The sequence below is a fragment of the Typopeltis vanoorti genome, chromosome 24, assembly GCF_054136105.1.
Source record: "Typopeltis vanoorti isolate ZY-2024b chromosome 24, IOZ_Tvanoo_1.0, whole genome shotgun sequence".
Classification (NCBI taxonomy): domain Eukaryota; kingdom Metazoa; phylum Arthropoda; class Arachnida; order Uropygi; family Thelyphonidae; genus Typopeltis; species Typopeltis vanoorti.
This window is the reverse complement of record NC_143572.1, coordinates 91,196,191-91,217,788: the sequence shown is the minus strand read 5'-3', so window position 1 is coordinate 91,217,788 and position 21,598 is coordinate 91,196,191. Positions and strand designations below refer to the sequence as shown.

Below are 21,598 nucleotides of genomic sequence, written 5' to 3'. Positions count from 1 at the left end.
TTGCCAGTGGATTGCAAGGGGATATTCAGTTGTTTATGGATGATGCGAAGCTGGGAAGTATTATTAGTAATAGTGCAGATGTGGTAGCCCTGCAAGAGGATTTGAATAAGCTAGAATAGATGGACAAATGAATGGGAGTGTCAGTTTAATGCAGCAAAATGTAAGGCCTTGAGGTTTGGGAAACATTGGTGGGATGCTGCATACTCTGTGGGAGGAGTTATACTGGAGGAAGTAGGGGAGACAAGAAATCTGGGGTTGATGATTGATAGAAACCTGAAGTTTAGGGGACATATTGCAAAGATGGTGAAGGTAACACAGAGGATTGCTGCAATTATGAGAAGGACACTGACCTGCAGAGATAAAAGGTTATCATTCTGTTGTATAAGTCTCTGATCAGACCACACTTGAACTATTGTTCTCAGATTTGGGTCCCAGGATTTGAAGGGGATAAATTAACTGTGGAAAGGGCACAAAGATGGATGACAAAGATGGTTTCAGGACTGTACAATTTTGGTTATTAGGAAATGCTGAGGGAATGTGGACTGCAGAGTTTGGTGGATAGAAGGAGAGGTGATATGATTGAGACTTTTAAACTGTTGAGAGGTGGTTACAGGGTTGACACTGGGGCGTTCTTTCACTTGGTTGAACAGCGGGAAGGAGTGATGACAAGAGACTATCCCTGGAAGTTACGAAAGGAAACTGTGAGCAAGATGGTGAGGAGTGGTTTCTTTGTGTGGAGGGTGGTTGAACTGTGGAATGCATTGCCTGATGGAGTGGTCAGAGCGAGAACGGTCAATGAGTTTAAGGAGTGGTATGATAGACTTTGTTTCTTAGAGGGGGGGGGGACCTCCCCTCGATGAAACTTTTGACTCCATGGAGGCCTGAATAATAATAATAATAATAATAATATTCAGCTGGCACTTGTGCATATAAACGAAAATTGCTACCACAAGTGTGTAATTTATAGAGACTCATTGAGTTCTTTACAGCCTATATCTTCTCCTATGTATAATCCACATTCAGTGCTGTATGAGGTGTTACCCCAGTTGCAGAAAATGAAAACCCTTAATTTTGATGGTCAGTTGTGCTGGATTCCCAGCCTCATTGGAATTAAGGGAAATGAGACTGCATCTGCTATATCAGCTCATACTTTCTCCACGTACTGTTTGACAGTACCATATACAGACTACAGACAGTTTATAAGATCAAAGCTAATTGCTCAATGGCAGTCATCATGGCAGGAAGCATTGACAAACAAATTATATGGCATTAAGCCTGAAATTAAGCATTGGCATTGTAGTAAGTGTAGAAAGAGAAGAGAGGAAGTTGTTCTTGCTAGGCTCTGCATAGGTCACGGTTCTCTTATGCATTCTTATTTACTGAAGGATCCATGTGTGAAAAATGCAATACATGTCTTACTATTTTTCAAATTCTGGTGGAGTGCCAGCAATTTACACGAGAGAGAGAGAGGAATAAATTTTTACCTATCTAGCCAAGCCATATACACTCAGGCAGACATATTAAAGAATTACTGTATTTTCCGGCATATAAGACGCCCTTTTTTTCTTTGAAAATAGGTCTGAAAAACAGGGTGCATCTTATACACCGATATTCAGTTTTTTTATTACTTTCATTTCTGGAAATTTTCTCTGTTCCAAGTTACACGATTTCTTTCTTGCTTCCTTGCGGTGTGTGAGAGCATTCCAGTTATGTAGAGTTCAGTGGATGTCATAGATGATCACAGCTGTGTTCCTGTTTGTTTAAACTTTCCAATTGTTGTTGCCATTGTTGTGAACAGTGATAAATTTCTGAGGTTAAATTTTCTCTAAATTTCTTGGCAAATTATGGCGGAAAAACGTCGGCATTGCTACAATATTGCATACAAGCTGTGTGTGATTGTGTATGCTAAAGAACCTGGAAACAGGACTGCAGAGAGTCATTTTGGGCTACCCCCAACTGAGATAATGATAAGAACTTGACGGAATCAGGAAGAGGATCCAAAAAAAAAAAATAAACATAATCTACGAAGTGGAACTGCAAAATGGCCAGAACTTGAGACAGAACTGAATACTTGAATTTTAGACCACAGAAAAGCAGGACTTTCAATCTCTACAAATTGAATTTCATCGATTCGTCATAAACGTGAGGAAGTGAGAAAATTTTGAACTTGTGCAAATAGGAAACATGGACGAGGTTCCTCTGACTTTTGATGTGCCCTCAAACAAAAGTGTAGATTCCAATGGCACAAAAAGTGTTACTGTTAAAACTTCTGGGCACGAAAAAACTCACTACATGGTTGTTTTATCCTGCTGTGCTGATGGGATAAAATTGCTGCCACTACTGATTTTTAAAAGGAACACTATCCAAAGAAAAAACTGCTTAAAGGAGTGTTTGTTCATGTTTATGCATAAGGCTGGATGGATGGAGGAGGAATAAAGTTATGGATAGATAAAATTTGGTCTAGGCGCCCTGTAGGACTGTTGAAGAAGCCTGCCCTGTTAGTATGGGATCAGTTTCGTTCTCACAGAACAGAAGATGTTAAAAACTCAGTTAGCTGTAATTCCAGGAGGTCTAACTAGTCAGCTTCAACCTTTAGTTGTCTGTATTAATAAACCATTTAACGAATTTATGAAGGGGAAGTAGAACAACTGGTTGCAGTCTTCAGATTTTGAGGTCAAGCCATCAGGAAGAAGGAAGAGGCCTTGCATTTCGCAAGTTTGTGAGTGGGTCAAAGCTTCATGGGTTGCTGCAAAAACTGACAGTGGTTAAATCATTTAAGAAGTGTGGCATTAGTAATGCACTGGATGGTACAGAGGACAATTTGTTGTATGAGGACTCAGATTCTGATTTAGAAGAGGTTTCAAGTGTCTCTTCATTTAGCTCTGGAGATGAATTTCTGATGAAGAAGATTAAAAGATGGGACTCTTTCCTAGTTAGATTAGGTATTTGTTGAAAGTAGACCTACTTATTACTTTATATTTGAAATACTGTAAATTCATTATAATATTCAGTGATAAAGTTTTTTTTTCCTAAAAAATGTGTACAAAAAAGGGGTGTGTCTTATAGCTGGTGCCAGAAAATATGGTAATTAATTTGTATAAACACATTTGATTGTAATTTTGTTTATATGTAGATACTGCATTGCTTAACTTAATTTTTTGTGCGTACATATTATTTACTAGTTTATTTTGATTATTATGTATTGCTGTACTTCTGACCTTATGTATTGGAGTAACCTTGTTATAATTTTGTAGATACTGCATAGCTGAACTTAATTTTTGTGCATGCATATTGTTTAATAATTTCTCTTTGAACTATTTTTGTACTGCTGTAACTTTATTTATATGTGAATACTGCATTCCTTGGCTTGGTTTTTATACACATTTTGTTTACTAGTTTATCTTTGACTATTTATGTATGGCAGTAACTTTTTTACCATATGTATTGCTGTAATCTTTGCAGTAATTTTATCTTTGCATTATTATTTCTATGTAGATACTAATTGTGAAACTTAATTTTTCTACATGCATATTGCTTATTAATTCTGTTTGACTATGTACTGCTATAAACTTTGCTGTAATTTTATTTATATGTATATACTGCATTTCTTGACTTGATTTTTGTACATACATATGTACAATTTTTCTTTGACTGTTTATATATTGTTGTAATGTTTGACCTTGTGTATTGCTGACTTTGCTGTTCTTGCACCAGTAAACTATAAACCAATCAACCTCTCATCCAACCATGTTTCATTTATTCCAACAATTTTTGGGCAAATAAACTCAATCAGTGGAACAGTATCATCTTGGTCCATTCCATTTGTATGCTGATCATTCCTGTACACACACACACACACACACACACACACACACACACACACACACACACACACACACACACACACACACACACACACACACACACACACACACACACACACACACACACATTTTCTACTACTTGCAACATTCACTCTCCGTATGCCATGTCTCCTTGTCCATCCCGACTCCTTTCACCTTGTTTCCCTATTTCTCTGGCATTCTTGTTCTCACACTACTACTGTTTTCATTACCAAGCACTAGAGTCTCATCCGTTCCATTCTCTGATCTTTCACTTCACTTCTTCCTTCCTCTGATCTCTCTCTCTTTCTCTGTCTTTTTTTTAATATTGCTCTCACCTATGAAAGGTTTTTAGCAAATCTATAGTACATTTTTGTGCTGCAGGTGGACTAAGGATTGTTTTTCCTATTTTTGCTCCATTTTAGATATTTTTTCTATTTTTAATTTATTTTCTACATGGTCCAGAAACCCTGCTAAGAGACCAAACATGGAACTTTTTCAAGCCACTTCAGGCCTCCAATAAGCAGAGCAGTAGTCTCACACTAGACAATGAAATTCATTTCCCACCTAAAAACAATCACAAACATCCATACCCATGCCAGGATTTGAACCCACATCCTGTTGGTTGGAGAGTGGATATGCTAACCACTCAGCCAGCCAGGCTGGCATTGCTCATTACATTTCTTTCTAGCAACAGATTCTCTAGTTTACTCACTCTGTTGTCATTTCAAACATAATCCATCACTTTTGTACAAATCCATTCTTTCCATAAATACATGCCACACATCTACAAGCTGCACTCCCTTCTCCTCACAGCTCTGCCAGCATACCATTCATGATTCTTGTTCTCTGTCTCATCTCATCACTGTCATACCTCAGCAACAAATTGACAACCTTCCCAATTTTATTTATTCGTATGGGGTTTGCCCTCTTTCTCCCCCATCCTTTTGGGGGAGCAGGTTGAGCCCACCCAATGTGGGATTAAGTATATGCATCTTATGAATGTAAGTTCATGTGTGTTCATGAGGCTGATTTGCCTGTTCTGAGGGATGAAAAATCCAGGTTTCTGGGTGGAAAAACCTTCTACCTCTGCATGATACTGGCTCACTCACTTTTAGTCAGAAGAAACCAGATAAAGGTTCCTCACATCATGGACAGGAATCGAACTCGGGTCTTTCTGACCAAAGGACTTCGTCTATACTGACTGAGCTACGGAGGCTCACCTTTCCCAATATACTATTATCTTTCACTCTCCTCAATAATCCTCCTGATATCTATCCTTACATTCTCCTTATGTCCAATTAAATCATTTGCTCTCACAGTCATCACTGACTGTTTTGTTCATTTCTTCTTCAATATCCAAAGCATGTATTATCTTGCACATTCTTCCTCCTGGAGAGCAGATTATATTGATTCTCTCATTAACCACCTCACCGGCCATTATGAATCAAATACACATCCTCATATGTTTCATATCCATCATATATTTCAATGTAATATCAATGGTATTACAATTTTAATATGCACTTCGCATCCATGATAAACTTGACGTCTATAGACGTCTTGGCCGGTAGCGTGGTTAACTTATCCTCTAATAGTGGAATCTCCATACACTGGTATTCTTGAGTAATTCATCATCTCACCATCTCTTTTTCTCTTACTTTCTTTAATTCTATCTTTTTGCACTCTCTCATTTGTTTCCACTAAACATCCAATATCATTTCACATATTTCTAATTTTTATTTTTCATTTTGAATAACTCTTTCTTCAAATCTTTTATTCTGGCAATTTCACTCTCTGTTGCTCCCGTAGTCTTGCTCTCTCTCTCTCATTTTGCATACTTTTCTTCTCTTTCCTCATTCCTACTTCCTTTTGCTTCCATATTACTTATTTTTGTTTCTTCATTCTTATGTTCTTTCACTCTCTCAGTCTCACTAGCTTTCATTCCATTATTCACACAGTCTTTAGCTCCCACATTTATGTTAACTTCCATTCCTTCAGTCTGTTTTGCATTCCCCTATAACTTGTAGTCTAATAAAATATTGCACTTTTTACAAATCCATACCTTCTGTCATCTCCAGTTCGGATTCACCACAATCACATCTTTCACATATCGCCACACATGCATGCACACACACACGTATACGTTGCACTCAAGACATTGAACCAGAAAAGTCTGTTTCGTTAATAGCATTTGAGCTTCACACGGTGTGATGCGCATTTCTCATTCAAGCATGCAGATACACCACGTTATCAACAGTAAACAATATCATAATAAAATGCAAGCAATATCACCAATTATTACACAACATAGCATATATTTTTTCCAGAGCTCTTTACCAATGACACCATATGTTATGTATGCTTAGTATAAAATGTTTCCACAGTGTCAACTCAAGAATAAAATTTACCATAGAAACAAAGAGAACCTTAATAGTTGCCCTTTTCTGGAAGTACGTATTATTGCTACTAGTAGATATGCAATTTTTGTCTTTGTTTATCTGAATTTTCAGTTAAAATTTTGTACATTTCTTTTATATTTATGTATTTTGATAAGTATTAATACTTACTTAACCATTTTAAGGAAAGAGGAGCAGATGCATAAACAGTTTACATTTGTAGTGTCATATTTCTTAATATGACACTACCGATTTTATTATAAGATATATACATATAAATTTCTTAATCTGTTATTCTACTGATAGGTCTTACGGGTAAAATAATTCAAGCAATTATTAATGCTGACTTTGATATTACTGCTCTGGAAATGGTAAGTCATACTTTCTTTATATCTAAAAGAAAATTTTAATACATTTTATTTCCTTATATCGATATTACTTTAGTTGTACATGTCACTTTGAAAATACTGTGCTTTGGCAAGTAGGTATAATTATTATAATCTGCATGCTGTGCAGTTTGGTGGAATGAATTTCTTGTATGTTAAATAGAATAGGCAGAATGGGCAGCATTATTCTTTATTCATTATTTGAAGGAATGTGGCCAGAGGGCTCTCATTTTTGATTCATATTATAACTTGTTTCAATAGTAAAATGATCTTTAGGATTAGCTCACAACACCATACAAGAACAAAATAAACCAAGTAATTTATTTAACTGCTGATATTTTCTTGGATTTTAGAGCAGCATTTGGCATCCTTGAGGCATAAAAGCACTACAGTCAATTGCTGAAATCTTCAAATTGTAATGGTAGAAAAGAAAGTAATATCCTAAACTTTCTAGCATGGTATGGAGATATCTTATAGTTATTCGGTTAAAAGCAGTAAAGTTGTTGGAGAAGCTTGTGAGAATGAGAACTAGGATTCAGAATTGGATTGATAACAATGGTATTATCTTTCATGGACAGCATGGATTTACTAAAGGGAGGTAAATCATGTTTTAGTAATCTACTTACTTATTACAATATGTAATAAGTAAGTATTACAATGGACAGATGACAAGGATGCACAATAATATACTTAGATTTTGCAAAGGCTTTTGATAGATTACCGCATGATCAACAAGTTGTGTATGGGGAAACGATATCCAGGAAAAGGAAAGTTACTAGTCGTGTGCCTCAGGGTTCTGTTTTAGGGCCATTGCTGTTTAACCTGTATATTAATGATATTGGTGAAGATTTCGATGCAGATATTCAGTTGTTTGCAGATGATGCAAAGTTGGGAGAAACTATGAAGAGTAGAGAAGATGTTGTGGCCTTACAAGAAGACTTGAATAAATTGAGTGATTGGGCACAGGAATAGGGATGCGAGTTCAATGTTGCAAAATGTAAGGTTTTAAAATTTGAGAAACAAAGATGGGATGCAGAATTTGTGCTTGGTGGGGATATATTGTCGAAGGTGGAGGAAATAAGAGTTCTTGGGGTGATGGTGGATAAGGATCTGAAATTTAGAGAACACATTGCCAAAATTGTGAAACAACACAAAGACTTCTGGGAATGATGCAGAGGACACTTACTTGTAGAAGTAGCGAGATTCTTGTTCTATTTTATAAGGCTTTGATTAGGCCACACATGGACTACTGTGCCCAGATTTGGTCACCTGGTTTTCAAAAGGATGAAGAGATGTTGGAAAGGGTCCAGAGGCAACTGACTAAGGTAGCTTCTGACCTCTAAATATAAGAAAAGATTGAGGATACAATTTTACAGAGTCTAGTAAATAGGAGGAAGAGGGGAGATATGATAGAGACCTACAAGTTAGTAAGGGGTTGTTATAGGATCAATGTCGGAGAGGTTCTAGAGAAAACTTAGAGATCAGGGAAGTACCAGAGGTCATCCCCGGAAACTGTATAAGGAGGGTGTAAGCAGGGGAGTGAGAAACAGGTTTTTTTCATGCAGAGTTGTGAATGATTGAAATGCCTTGCCTGAGAGTGTATTGTCTGCAGAGAATTTGAGTGTGTTTAAAGCATGGTATGATGAGCTGTGTGTATGATAAAAGGATTTCCTAGATGAGTCTTTGATTCCATGGGGTCTTGGGTAATGATAATAATAATTATCATTAAGGAGGAACTAAAAAAGAGTATTTTTACTTTTTTCATGTCAGTGCAGTAGGCCTGTGACATTCTTTATGAAATGATAAAACATCTTCCACTGTCTTCATTGGATCCCTCACCTTCTATTTCTGTACAACAGAATACTTACTAATTAGTTTCCAGCTTCAGGGAATACGTCATTAAGTCATTGCCATCTCAAAATCAGGCTAAGATACTACACAAGCAATCAGTCATTGATCCATCGTTATGAGCAGTTGGCTTTGTAATATTTTGGAGAAAATGATAAACACCAGACTTCTTGAGTATTTAGAAAGCAACTCTCTTCTTTCCAACACAATTGGGGTTTTTGTAGATACTGTTCAACACTGGACCATTTAGTCTGTTTAGAAACATGTACAAGAGATACATTCCTGTGACAAGAACATCAGGTTTCAGTTTTTGTTGACAGGGAAAAAGCGTATGGCATATTAAGAAGTCTGTTTAATCTAGGTCTCAAGGGGTATCTGCCTGTTTTTAGTAAAAACTTTCTCTCTAGCTGAATCTTCAAAGTCTGAGTGTGAAGCACATTATTTCAGCCAGTCAAAGTAAACTGAAATCACTGAACAACTTCTTCTCACAGTAGGAGGTGCTCTGTGTGTTGAAGACTATGATTTATTGTCATTCTTGTAACATGAGAGTCACTGAAAGGCAACTTTAACAAGCAATCAAGAGTATCTGTTCAAACTGTTCATATTAAGAGTTTGAGTTTTTAGCAGAAAAAAGTGTATATCCCAGTGGCAACAGAAACTTACTTCTTAGAACTCATTTTTAACAGAAACTTTGTTTTCACACATTCATCAACTAAAAGTGCAAAAGAACAGTGAATATCCTTTGCACTCTTCTCTACAGAATGGGTGGGGAGTGTAGATTAATTTTCCTTGCATCACCTTTATCACACTTGTTTGATCAAAACTTGAAATCTCTTTGAAGGGTAGATCTTGTCCATCATCAGGGTATATTAATAGCAACTAGTGTGTTTTGCACATCACTCATTCAAAGCGTTTATGTTGAAGCAAACAAACAAACCTGCTTTATCACTTCAGTGGAAACTATCTCTTAAATTTTCTCTTCCTAATTTTCTCTTAAATAGTCTCTTCCTAAACATCTGTTTTTTTTTTTTTTGGAAGTTCATTATTATACACATCAGACTGCCATTTGTTATGTGTGTGTGTGTGTGAACGAAATGATGCAATCTGCTGTCATGAATGAAATTACTTACACTGAACATTATAGCATTGCTCCATGGCAAGTTTTCACTCCATTTACTCCATTAAGCATGGCCTGGCAACCTACATCTGGCCTGGTCTCAAGGACATAACCCAGTGTGTGCCTGAAGCAGAATACTCCATAGGTATTAAAATTCATGTACAACTACAATTAAAATTCATCTAAAAATACCATCTACAATGTCTACAAACCTCCTGGTTGGTCCTTCACCCTACTATCTATGTTGGTGACTTCAACTCTCATCACACCATGTGGGCTATTCCTCTAAAAACTAAGACCGTTATAACCTAGTTAATTGGATGGATACATATAACCTGTATTTGATCTATGACGCTAAGCAAGAAGGCACTCTTCACTCAGCCAGATGGAACAGAACCTACACTCCCGATCTGTGCATAGTCTCTAAAGACTCTAAAGACCACCCCCTGCCAACAACCAGAGTTATCCTCAACAGATTCCCTAACAGCCAGCATTGTCCTACACTAATAGAGACAAGTACATCAATCCCCATCATCAGTGGAACACCAATCACTTGATGGAACCTATGCAGATCCAACTGGAATGTATTTGAAAAGCGAATTGAGCAAATCATTACAGCAGTACCACCCACCCCTGATTGCTACCCCAGATTTGTCAAACTAATGAAGACTGCAGCCAAAGCTTCTATTACTAGAGGCTACAGAAAACAATACATCCCATTCTGGAGTAGGGATACCGAGGAACGTTTAGCCAAATATGAAAAAACTGAAGACCCAACTATTGTTAAGGAGCTCATAGCAATGCTTGACAAAAACGGAATCAAAAGGAAAGGTGGATCTCAACCATCCATGAACTTGGCTTCACTAAATCTAGCTAGAAAAGCTGGTCACTTCTGAGAAAATTAGGGGGGAGGGGGGGGACAGAACTGACAACATACAAACCACCAGAGATAATTCCTGATCAAATGGCTAATCATTTACTGAAAGCCTCCAGGATAAGTCCCAGCTCTACCAGGAAAATAACTGTGCAATCTTCCATCAGAAAAAATCTGAAGATGTCTTCTGAGCTTCCTGTACTTGTACAGCCAATTTCTCTTAAAGAGGTGCAGGAAGCCTTAAAATTCACCAAGAGACAAAGCTGCAGGAGTGGATGATATCCTCCCTAGGTTTCTAAAACATCTCAGCCAACTAGGTCAAACATGGCTGACCGCCCTTTTCTCAAATATTGTAACAACTGGAAAACTGCCAAAACTGTGGTGGGAAGCCAAAATAATTGCTTTGCCCAAACCAGAGAAAGATCCAAATAATGTCAAAAATCTACGACCTATCTCCTTGCTCCATCTTTAAGCTCTTTGAACGAATTCTCCTTAAAAGAATTTCACCACTCATCGAAAGAGCACTCCAGATTGAACAAGCTGGCTTCAGGCCGGAAAGAAGTTGCTGTGACCAGGTCCTAGTGCTGACAACACAGATTGAAGCAGACTTCCAGAAGAAACTTAAATCCGGAGTCACTTTCATCGACCTAACATAGTCTGGATCAGGAGCCTCCTAAAGCTAAGCAATATCATAAGGTGCAAAACTTTCCACCTTTTTGAATCCATTCTCTCCAGCAGAAAGATCCAGGTCCAGATTGGTGGAAAAAAGAGCAAGCCCAGATTCCTCCATAATGGTCTTCGACATGGCTCTGTGTTATCCTCTTTACTATTTAACATCTACATGTCTGACTTACCACATACCAGCTCAAGCAAATATGTATACGCTGATGATCTCGCTATCCTACACCAGTCTACCACCTTCCAACCTGGAAACAACCTTGAACACGGACCTGAACATCCTGAAGGTGCAATTTAAGCAGTGGTACCTGAAGCCAAATCCAACAAAAATTATTCTATAGCATTCCACCTGAACAACAGAGGTTGAAACGACACCTCAACCTCTCTTTCTGTGGCAAAATGGTAGAACATGAGCCTCTTGTATTACTTATTAGTCTTAAATGTATTGTATTGTATTGTATTGTAAATGTATTGTATTATATTCTATGTATTGTATTACTTATCAGTCTTAATGGAGATTATGTTGAAAAATAAAAATAATTTTGAAATTATGAATTCGTTTTTCATTGAAAGTTTATTTTTTGCTTGGTTAGACTATAATAAATTTAGTTTAATCCTTTATCCAAGTGTGAGCAAACAAAGTTTGCGCCTGAAAGTATCTTCAGGTCTGGGGTAAAGTGGTACAACACCGGGCAACTCGTTGCAAAGGTGGAGCAAGCTAACATCACTCCTATCTCAGTATCTCCCATAATGCAAAACACATCTCCTTGCAGATATGTATAATGTTATGCATTAAGGGAAGGGCCACTACCCAGACTAGTTTCGACCTTTATTGAGGTCTCTTCAGTGGGAGCCAGGCCCAAGTGGAGATTCTAGGCAGAAGCATTGGCAAGGTCATCTCAACCTATAAAAGTTACCAAACAGTGTGCCACATTTTTATTAAATTACTCTGGATTTAGAGAAAGATGTTGAAAGTTTATTTTTCACTTGTTTGACTATAATAAATTTAGTTTAATCCTTTATCCAAGTGTGAGTACCACCTTGCCCCAGTCCTGAAGATACTTTTAGGCGCAAACTTTGTTTGCTCACACTTGGATAAAGGATTAAACTAAATTTATTATAGTCTAACCAAGTGAAAAATAAACTTTCAACATCTTTCTCTAAATCCAGAGTAATTTAATAAAAAGGTTGCACACCGTTTGGCAACTTTTATAGGTGGAGATGACCTTGCTAATGCTTCTGCCTGGTATCTCCACTTGGGCCTGGCTCCCACCGAAGAGACCTCAATAAAGGTCGAAACTAGTCTGGGTAGTGGCCCTTCCCTTAATCCATAACATTATACATATCCGCAAGGAGATGTGTTTTGCATTATGGGAGATACTGAGATAGGAGTGATGTTAGCTTGCTCCACCTTTGCAACGAGTTGCCCGTGTTGTACCACCTTGCCCCAGTCCTGAAGATACTTACAGGCGCAAACTTCATTTGCTCACACTTGGATAAAGGATTAAACTAAATTTATTATTATCATTTTTCATTGTTATGCCGAGAACTTTTCAGACCACCCTCATATTGCATAAAATGGCGATCCTTAATTTTGATGTTCAGTTGTGCTAGGTTCCCAGACACATAGGAATTAAGGGAAATGAGACTACAGATGCAGCTGTTAAATCAGCTCATAGCTTTTCCATGTACTGTTAGGGAAAGAGACAGTTAATAACATCGAAGCTGATTAATCAATGATTGTTATCATGACATGAAGCTAACAAATAAATTGCATCAGATTAAGCCTGAAATTAAGCATTTGCAGTCTGGTCACGATAGAAACAGAAGAGAGGAAGTTGATCTTGCTAGGCTTCTCATAGCATCTTACACATTCTTGTGTATTGAGGAATGATCTCACATATGTGTGAACACTGTGACACTCAACTTACCATTTGCTTTGTTCTGGTGGAGTGCCAGCAGTTCACTCAAGAAAGGAATGAAATTTTTACTTGGCTGAGCATTATACATTCAGGCAGATCTTGTCAGACTTGGAAAAATTTCATTTGTTAAATCCTGTAAAGAACTGTAATCCTGTAAAAAAATCCTGTAATATGTTCTAGTCCTGTTTTGCCATAATAATAATAATATTATTATGTGGCAGGCAATGCACACTTTATATAATTTTAGATCTGTGTCAAAGAATGAACTACTTTGTGAAAAGATATAATCACCTGGTTTCTGAAGTAATGAAAAAACTCTTTAGAGCCCAGAGACAAGTAACTAAGGCATTGGTAAGATTCTGGAATGTTGGTGAATAGGAGAATATGCAAAACTCTGTGTAGCAAATATGGAATGAGAAAGAGAATATAAATGAGTTGCTGAAAGAAAGAAAAAGAAGAGTGGGTGCATTAAGATTGTACATTTTTTTCCCGTGGTATGATAGGGATGAATTGAAAAAAAAATAAATTTTAAAAAATGGTATGAAGCACATGCAAGAAGGATAGCTGGCACACTATGGAAGATAAAATCTGATAATGAGAGGAAAATTAGGTTAGGTTAGTGATGCATTGCAAAAATGAGAAGTGATTGTAGACATGTCATTGTGTAGGTTGTGCAGATGTTGTAGAGTGAATTTTGCAAAGAAAGGACTTACATAAGATTAATGGATTGCATGTGAATGGATTTGGAGTTAGATGTCTAGAAAAAATGTTTTTCAGAAGTTAAGGTGCAAAATCAGGGAAACTATTAGGAGGGAGTGGTGGTAAGAATGCACCCTTCTGGTGAATGAGTTCAATTATGAACAAACAAAAAATTCTGACTGTAGTTTGTCAGGTCTCAAATATGAAAGCAACAGCCATTGCAAAATACAAAGATAGCTGTGGATGTGAGGGAACAGTACATTTCATGTATATTCATGCCAGAAGCATCAAGAATAAGGGTGAAATGTTTTGGTTCTGATTAATTCTACTTGGGCAAAAGATATTAGCATTAGCGAGACTGACTTGGTTTGATAGAGGATGATGTAGTTTACATGAGTTAAATGTGAAGAATGTTGCATTTTCAGGGTGGTGATAATAGTAGATGAATTACAACTAGCAAGGATAAAAGTTCATTAGAAAGGCAGAGACATGGGATGTGATGCTTTTGAGGCTTTCTTCAACTGGCTATGTATATCTTCAGACAAGATATACATAGCCAGTTGCTGCTGTAGACCAGGAGTGCAAAGAAAGATGTAGCGGACATGCATCAGCAAATTTACTCAAGTGAACATAGGATGAGTAAATATTATGAGCAATTTCAATATTATGGAGAATATGGATTGGAAGAAGGAACGGAAATGGAATTTATGCAAGCACTAAGAAATAATCTCTCAGGGGGACCCCGTAACCCCTAGAGAGCACATCCCCTGGGTGGCAGATAGGGGAGCCCACCATGTGTGTGTGTGTGCGCGTGTGCGTGCGTGCATGCGTGTGTGTGTGTGCGCATGCGTGTGTGTGTGTGTGTATGGTGGGGTGGTCCGAATATACTGAATAGGGACTCGTGAACCAACAGGACTATAAGGGGCAATCATCTTAATTGTAAGGGAAGTGACACTCCCATGGACCCCCTTGCTGGATCTATCCTCTTCTTCTTCTACTTTGAGGAAGATCCACTTACTTTAATCTTTCCTATAAGGCCTTATCAGCCAACTCTTCTTATTTTATGACCCTAATGCTATTAGAGTACTCAAGGGCCATGGGGTCTTTTCTGGCCTTACAACTATGCCCTCTCTATAAACCTTACTATAATTCTTCTATAATCTGCTCTTTCCCCCTTCAGTATATCCTATTCCTCCTATGGGTTTAAATTTGGAAGAAGGCTAGTTCAGAAGCCTTAAGGTAGCAGCCCTACCACTGCACTATTCCATCATCAGGCTAGTCCCCTGATATGGAGAACAAAATTCTACTTGTAAGCTGACAGAAAAAGATAATTGGATTGAATCTATGGAAAACGGCCCTGGAATGGAAACGACAAAATATAATACACATAGCAAACTGGAATGTAAGAGGAACAGCATATAAGGAAATAGAATTAGACCAACTATTAAATGAAAGAAATTTTAAAATAGCAGTAATCACTGAAAAAAAAAAAAAAAAAGGAAATTAAAAGGAACTATGATAGAACTGAAAATTTTAATGTGATATATTGTGGAGTTTACAGAGACCAAAGAGCACAAGCAGGAGTCATGATTTGGATTCATAACTCCCTTTCAAAACAGGTAAAACATTATAAATTATGGAATGAAAGAATAATAGAAGCTAAAATAAAAATAGATAGAGGCTATTTAACAATAATTGGTTTATATGTCCCAGAAGGAGGAAGAGAACAGGATAATATTGATTTTTATAATCAGCTACAAAACATATATAATAGAATAAATAAAAATGATTACGTAATTTTAGCAGGAGACTTAAATGCAAGAATTGGAAAGACGAAAATTAATAATAATATAGGAATAAATGGAGAACATACTCTAAACAGGAATGGTAAAAAATTGATTGACTTTATATAATAAAATTAGTTTAATCCTTTATCCAAGTGTGAGCAAACAAAGTTTGCGCCTGAAGTATCTTCAGGACTATGGTAAGGTGATACCACACCAGGGCAACTCGTTGCAAAGGTGGAGAAAGCTACCAACACTCCTATAATGCAAAACACATCTCCTTGCGGATATGTCTAATGTTATGCATTAAGGGAAGGGCCACTACCCAGACTAGTTTCGACCTTTATTGAGGTCTCTTCAGTGGGAGCCAGGCCCTAGTGTTATAGTTTATAATAACCTAAAAATAATGAATTCCTTCTATAAATATAAAGACATACATAAATATACTTGGACAGCAAGAGGATGAAAATCAATATTAGGTTATTTTATATTAAATGAAAAGACATCAAAATTTTCACTAGATGTTAGAGTTCACAGAGGATATGAAATAAGCAGTGACCACTTCCTTCTTAAAATAAAATTAAGATTACCACCTAAATAGCTACAAGTAACAAGAACAGAAAGAAAATTTGAAACATCTGTTTATAAAACTAGACTATTGAATGACACAAATGTACAATGGCTATATGAACAAAGAATTAACCAATATCTGGATAAAATAAAACAAAATGAAGAAATAGAAATAGAATGGCTTACTAATAATAATAATGATACTAAATGCAGCAGCAAATGAAAGCTTAGGAAAGACCAAAAAATTCAATAAAAGGAAAAAACTGAAGATCTGGGATGATACAATCAAAGAAATAATCAAAAAGAAAAAAGAAGCCTATCACAAATGGTTAAGCAATAAAAGATTAGAAGATGAAATAGAATATAAAAGAATAAGAGCCATCGCTAAAAGAGAAGTCAGAAAAAGACAGAGAGAATCATGAAACAAATTTGTTTCTAATTTAGAACATAATTTATATAAAATAAGACCCAATTTATATAAGATTTTGAAACACTTAAATGCAGATACCAAAGAAAACATAAAATTAAACACTGAACTGAAATTAGAAGAATTTCTAAATTACTACACAGAATTGTGGACAGACAAATATTTTAAAAAAGACAACTGGCAAATAACTAATGAAAATGAAAAGGAAATAACTAAAGAAGAATTAGAAATCAGCTTGAAAGAAACAAGAAATGGAAAATCACCTGGAGAAGATAAGCTAGGTTCACAACTATATAAATATGCAGGAACAAGATTTAAAGAAAGACTTATTATTTTTAAATAAAATTTATTCAAATGGTATCCCCCCAATAGAATGGAAAAAAGCAATTGTGATTCTTATCTTTAAAAAAAAGGTAATAGAGATGACCCTAAAAACTATAGAGGTATCAGTATACTAAATTCCTGTTACAAAATATATAGCAGAATCTTAAATAGCAAACTAATGAAATATTCCAAAAACTTTATTTTAGAAGTACAGAATGGATTTAGAAAAGCACGATCATGTATAGACCCAGCCTTTTGCCTAAAACTAATAATAGAGAAAAGAAGAGAATACAATTTAGAAACAAATATTGCATTTATTGACTTTGAAAAAAAGCATTTGACAAAGTTAAAAGAAACATTATTTTACATATTAAAAGAAAGACAAATACCAAATAATATCCTAAAAGTTATCACAAGTATATATCAATATAATCAAATACAAATAAGATTAAATCATGAGCTATCATATACGAGAGAGAGAAACCAAGGGGTCCGACAGGGATGTCTCAGCAACTCTTTTTAATATTTACTTAAATGAAATAATAATAAAATGGAATAAAAATTTACATCAAGGAATTAAACTTTCTCCTACAGTGAATTTAAACACTCTCCTTTTTGCCGACAACCAAATAATAATTACAAATTCTGAAGATAACTTACAGAGAGCCTATTTTAGATCTAAATGAGATAGCCAAAGATTATGGTATGATAATATCAACAGAAAAATCAAAAATTATGGCCTTTAAAGGACAAGATCCAGCAAGAACTAAAATAGTAATAGATAACAAGATCTTAGAACAGATGAATTCATTTAACTACCTAGGATGTATGATCACATATGAAAATGAAAAAGATATAAACGTAAAAATTGCAAAATATGTAAAAATAACAGGTGTAATTAACTCTATATTTTACCAAACCTAGTTCAAAAACAAACCAGACTAAAAGTATACAATACATTAGCCCTACCAGTCTTAATGTGTGAAAGCGAGGTCTGGACAATAAAACAAAAAAGACAAAGATTAATAACAGCAGAAATGAAGTTTATGAGAAAAACTGCCAAGTATACCCTGTTTGATCACAAAGGAAATGAAATTATGAAAGAATTAAACCAAAGTATTTCCCTTCTGAGTGTTCCTGGTAAGATCTATGCAAGTATACTTGAGAAACAGTTGAGAAGAATTGTGGAAGAAAAGCTTGGTGAAGAATAAGCTGGATTCAGGCCAAATAGAGGTCGTCAGGATCAGATCTTCACTTTATGACAAATAGGCGAGAAAGTATGGGAATATAACAAAGATCTGTATTTAAGTTTTGTTGATCTGGAAAAGTCATATGATAAGGTGCCAAGAGAGAAACTATTCAATATGCTACAGTTATATGGTGTCAATGGGGCATTATATCAAGCAATACTTAGTCTTTATTTGAGTTGTAAGTCAGCAGTTAGAATTGAAGGAAGACAGGAAGATGGTTTAATGTTAAATCTGGTGTGAGACAAAGATGTACATTATCCCCTCTGTTATTCATTATCTATATGGATCACATTACGAAGGAAAGTGGTATTAAACATGATATCAGAATTGGAGATGTTAATTATTATTATTATTATTAAAACAAGACCTCATGGAGTCAAAGACTCATCTAGGAGGTCCTTTTATCTCGCACACATCTCACATACCGGGTCTTAAACACATTCAAACTCCTTGCAGACACCACACTCTCAGGCAAGGCATTCCAATCATTCACAACTCTGCACGAAAAAAACCTGCCTCTCACTCCCCTACTCACACCCTCTTTATACAGTTTCCAGGTATGACCTCTGGTTCTCCCCTGATCTCCCACTATTCTATATAGAACTTCTCCACCATTGATCCTATAACAACCCCTCACCAACTTGTAGGTCTCTATCATATCTCCCCTCTTCCTTCTCTCCACTAGACTCTGCAAATTACATCTTTTCAATCTTTCCTCATACTCGACATTCCAGAGGTCAGAAACTACCTTAGTCAGTCGCCTTTGCACCCTTTCCAACATCTCCTCATCCTTCTGAAAACCAGGTGACCAAATCTGGGCACAATAGTCCATGTGTGGCCTAATCAAAGCCTTATACAATGGAACAAGAATCTCCCTACTTCTACACGTCAGTGTCTTCCTCATCATTCCCAGAAGTCTTTGTGTTGTCTTCACAATTTTGGCGATGTGTCCCCTAAATTTTAGATCCTTATCCACTATCACTCCCAGATCTCTTATTTCCTCTACTTCCAACAATATATTCTCACCAAGCATAAATTCTGCATCCCATCTTTGTTTTCCAAATTTTAAAACCTTACATTTTGCAACATTGAACTCGCATCCCCATTTGCTTGCCCAATCACTCAATTTATTCAAATCTTCTTGCAAGGCCACAACATCTTCACTACTCTTTATGGTTCGTCCCAACTTTGCATCATCTGCAAACAACTGAATATCTCCATCCAAATCTTTGCCAATATCATTAATATACAAGTTAAATAGTAATGGCCCTAAAACAGATCCCTGAGGCACTCCACTAGTGACTTTCCTTTTCCTGGATATTGTACCCCCATACACAACTTGTTGATACCTATCAGATAGCCAGTCTCCAATCCAATGCACTAATCTAATATCCAACCCCATCTGCTCTAGTTTGACTGTCAACTTATCATGAGGTACTCTATCAAAAGCTTTTGCAAAATCCAAGTATATTACTGTGTATCCTTCTCCTCTGTCCAAGGAAGCAGTCACTTTATTGTAATAAGTAAGTAGATTACTAAAACAAGACCTCCCTTTAGCAAATCCATGCTGTCCATCAAAGATTATACCATTGTTGTCAACCCAACTCTGGATCCTAGTTCTCACCAGCTTCTCCAACAACTTAACCACAACACCTGACACACAGATAGGCCTATAGTTTGATGCTTGAGTTCGATCACCTCCTTTATGAAGTGGCACAATCTTGCCCTCCTTCCACAAGTCAGGAGGTATCAGTATACTCCTTCCATAATGTCAGCTCTTTGCTTTATGCGGACAGTGTTATACTTCTAAATAAATCCACTACAAGTTTGCAAGATTCCCTGACTAAATTGAATAACTGTTGTAATAGATATGGTATGAAGGTCAGCATTAAAAAGACAAAGACAATGAAAATAGGTAGAATTGTTGAAAATGTCAACTGTATTTTCAACGGGGAACCTGTGGAACAAGTAAAACATTTCAGCTACTTAGGCACGATTTTTAGTGAAGATGGTAAATTAAATATGGAAATAGACAACAGAATCAACAAAGCTGGTATGGCAGGCAGTCAATTGAATATATTCATATGGAATAAGAGAGAAATTAGTCGGAACACTAAATTAGCTGTATACAAGACGGTATTTAAACCAGTTTTAACTTATGGATCTGAGAGCTGGGTCAGAAGTAAAACACTTGACCAAAGACTAGAGACCGCAGATATGAGAGTCCTGAGAAAGATTAGAGGCATGAACAGATGGCATCAATGGCAATATCATATTAAAAACGAGGATATTAGGAAAGAACTTGACATTGTCAGCATCCAGGAATGCCTTACAAGAGCTAATTCGCAGGTGGTATGGTCACTTAAACAGAATGGGCGAGAAAAGATTAGCAAAACAAGTGTTCTCTGCCAGATTTGCAGGAAAACAACCCAGAAGAAGACCAAGCAATAGGTGGATTGATACGGTACAAAGTGCCTTGGATGATAGAAATATAAGATCTGATAATGTTTTGACAAGTAACAGACTGATTTGGAGGAAAATTGTAGATAGGAAGTTAGTAATGATGTAAATTTTTCATGTAGTACTATCATATCCTGTACACCCCTTGAGGGTGCATGTCAGGAATTTGATGATGATGATGATGATGATGATTAAACCAAGAACCAGTAATAGAAAAAATTGAAAAATATAAATATAAATGGATGACACACATTCAAGGAATGAAAACAGAAAGATTACCGAAACAAGCCTTAAAGTACAAGCCATTAGGAAAAAGAAAACCAGGACGTCCTCTTAGGAGTGATGTTAGCTTGGTCCACCTTTGCTACGAGTTGCCTGGTGTTGTACTACCTTACCTCAGTCCTGAAGAAATTTTCAGGCGCAAACTTTTTTTGCTCACACTTGATAAAGGATTAAACTAAATTTATTATAGTCTAACCAAGTGAAAAATAAACTTTCAACATCTTTCTCTAAATCCAGAGTAATTTAATAAGATGACCTCACCATTGCTTGTGCCTGGTATCTCCACTGTTGGGCCTGGCTACCACTGAAGAGACTTCAATAAAGGTCGAAACTAGTCTGGGTAGTGGCCCTTGCCTTAATGCATAACATTATGCGTATCTGCAAGGAGATGTGTTTTGCATTATGGGAGATACTGAGATATAACTGATGTTAGCTTGGTCCTCCTTTGCTACGAGTAGCCCGGTGTTGTACTACCTTACCCCAGTCCTGAAGATATTTTCAGGCACAAACTTTGTTTGCTCACATTTGGATAAAGAATTAAACTAAATTTATTATGTCCTCTTAAACTATTCAATGATGATTTCTAAGGCCAGAACAGGCCATGCTAGGCCTAAATCCTTGATATGCATGATGATGATGATGACGACTAAGAGATAATTACCTGGAACAACATAATGATGGAGGAGAGCAGGAATCAAGAGTGCTGGATCTAGTAATAGAAGATTTGTTTATTATG

General features: G+C 36.4%; 1 protein-coding gene across 3 annotated transcripts in view; it reads left to right on the top strand.

Annotated features, from left to right (window-relative positions):
• Positions 1–21,598, top strand: part of nmdyn-D7 (nucleoside diphosphate kinase homolog 7) — a 273,428-nt gene that overhangs the window by 152,552 nt on the left and 99,278 nt on the right. For all 3 annotated transcript variants that reach the window (XM_090413940.1, XM_090413941.1, XM_090413939.1), the window contains one exon: positions 6,548–6,612. In XM_090413940.1, coding sequence (XP_090270066.1) covers positions 6,548–6,612 — 65 coding nt within the window. The remainder of the gene's footprint in view (positions 1–6,547; positions 6,613–21,598) is intronic.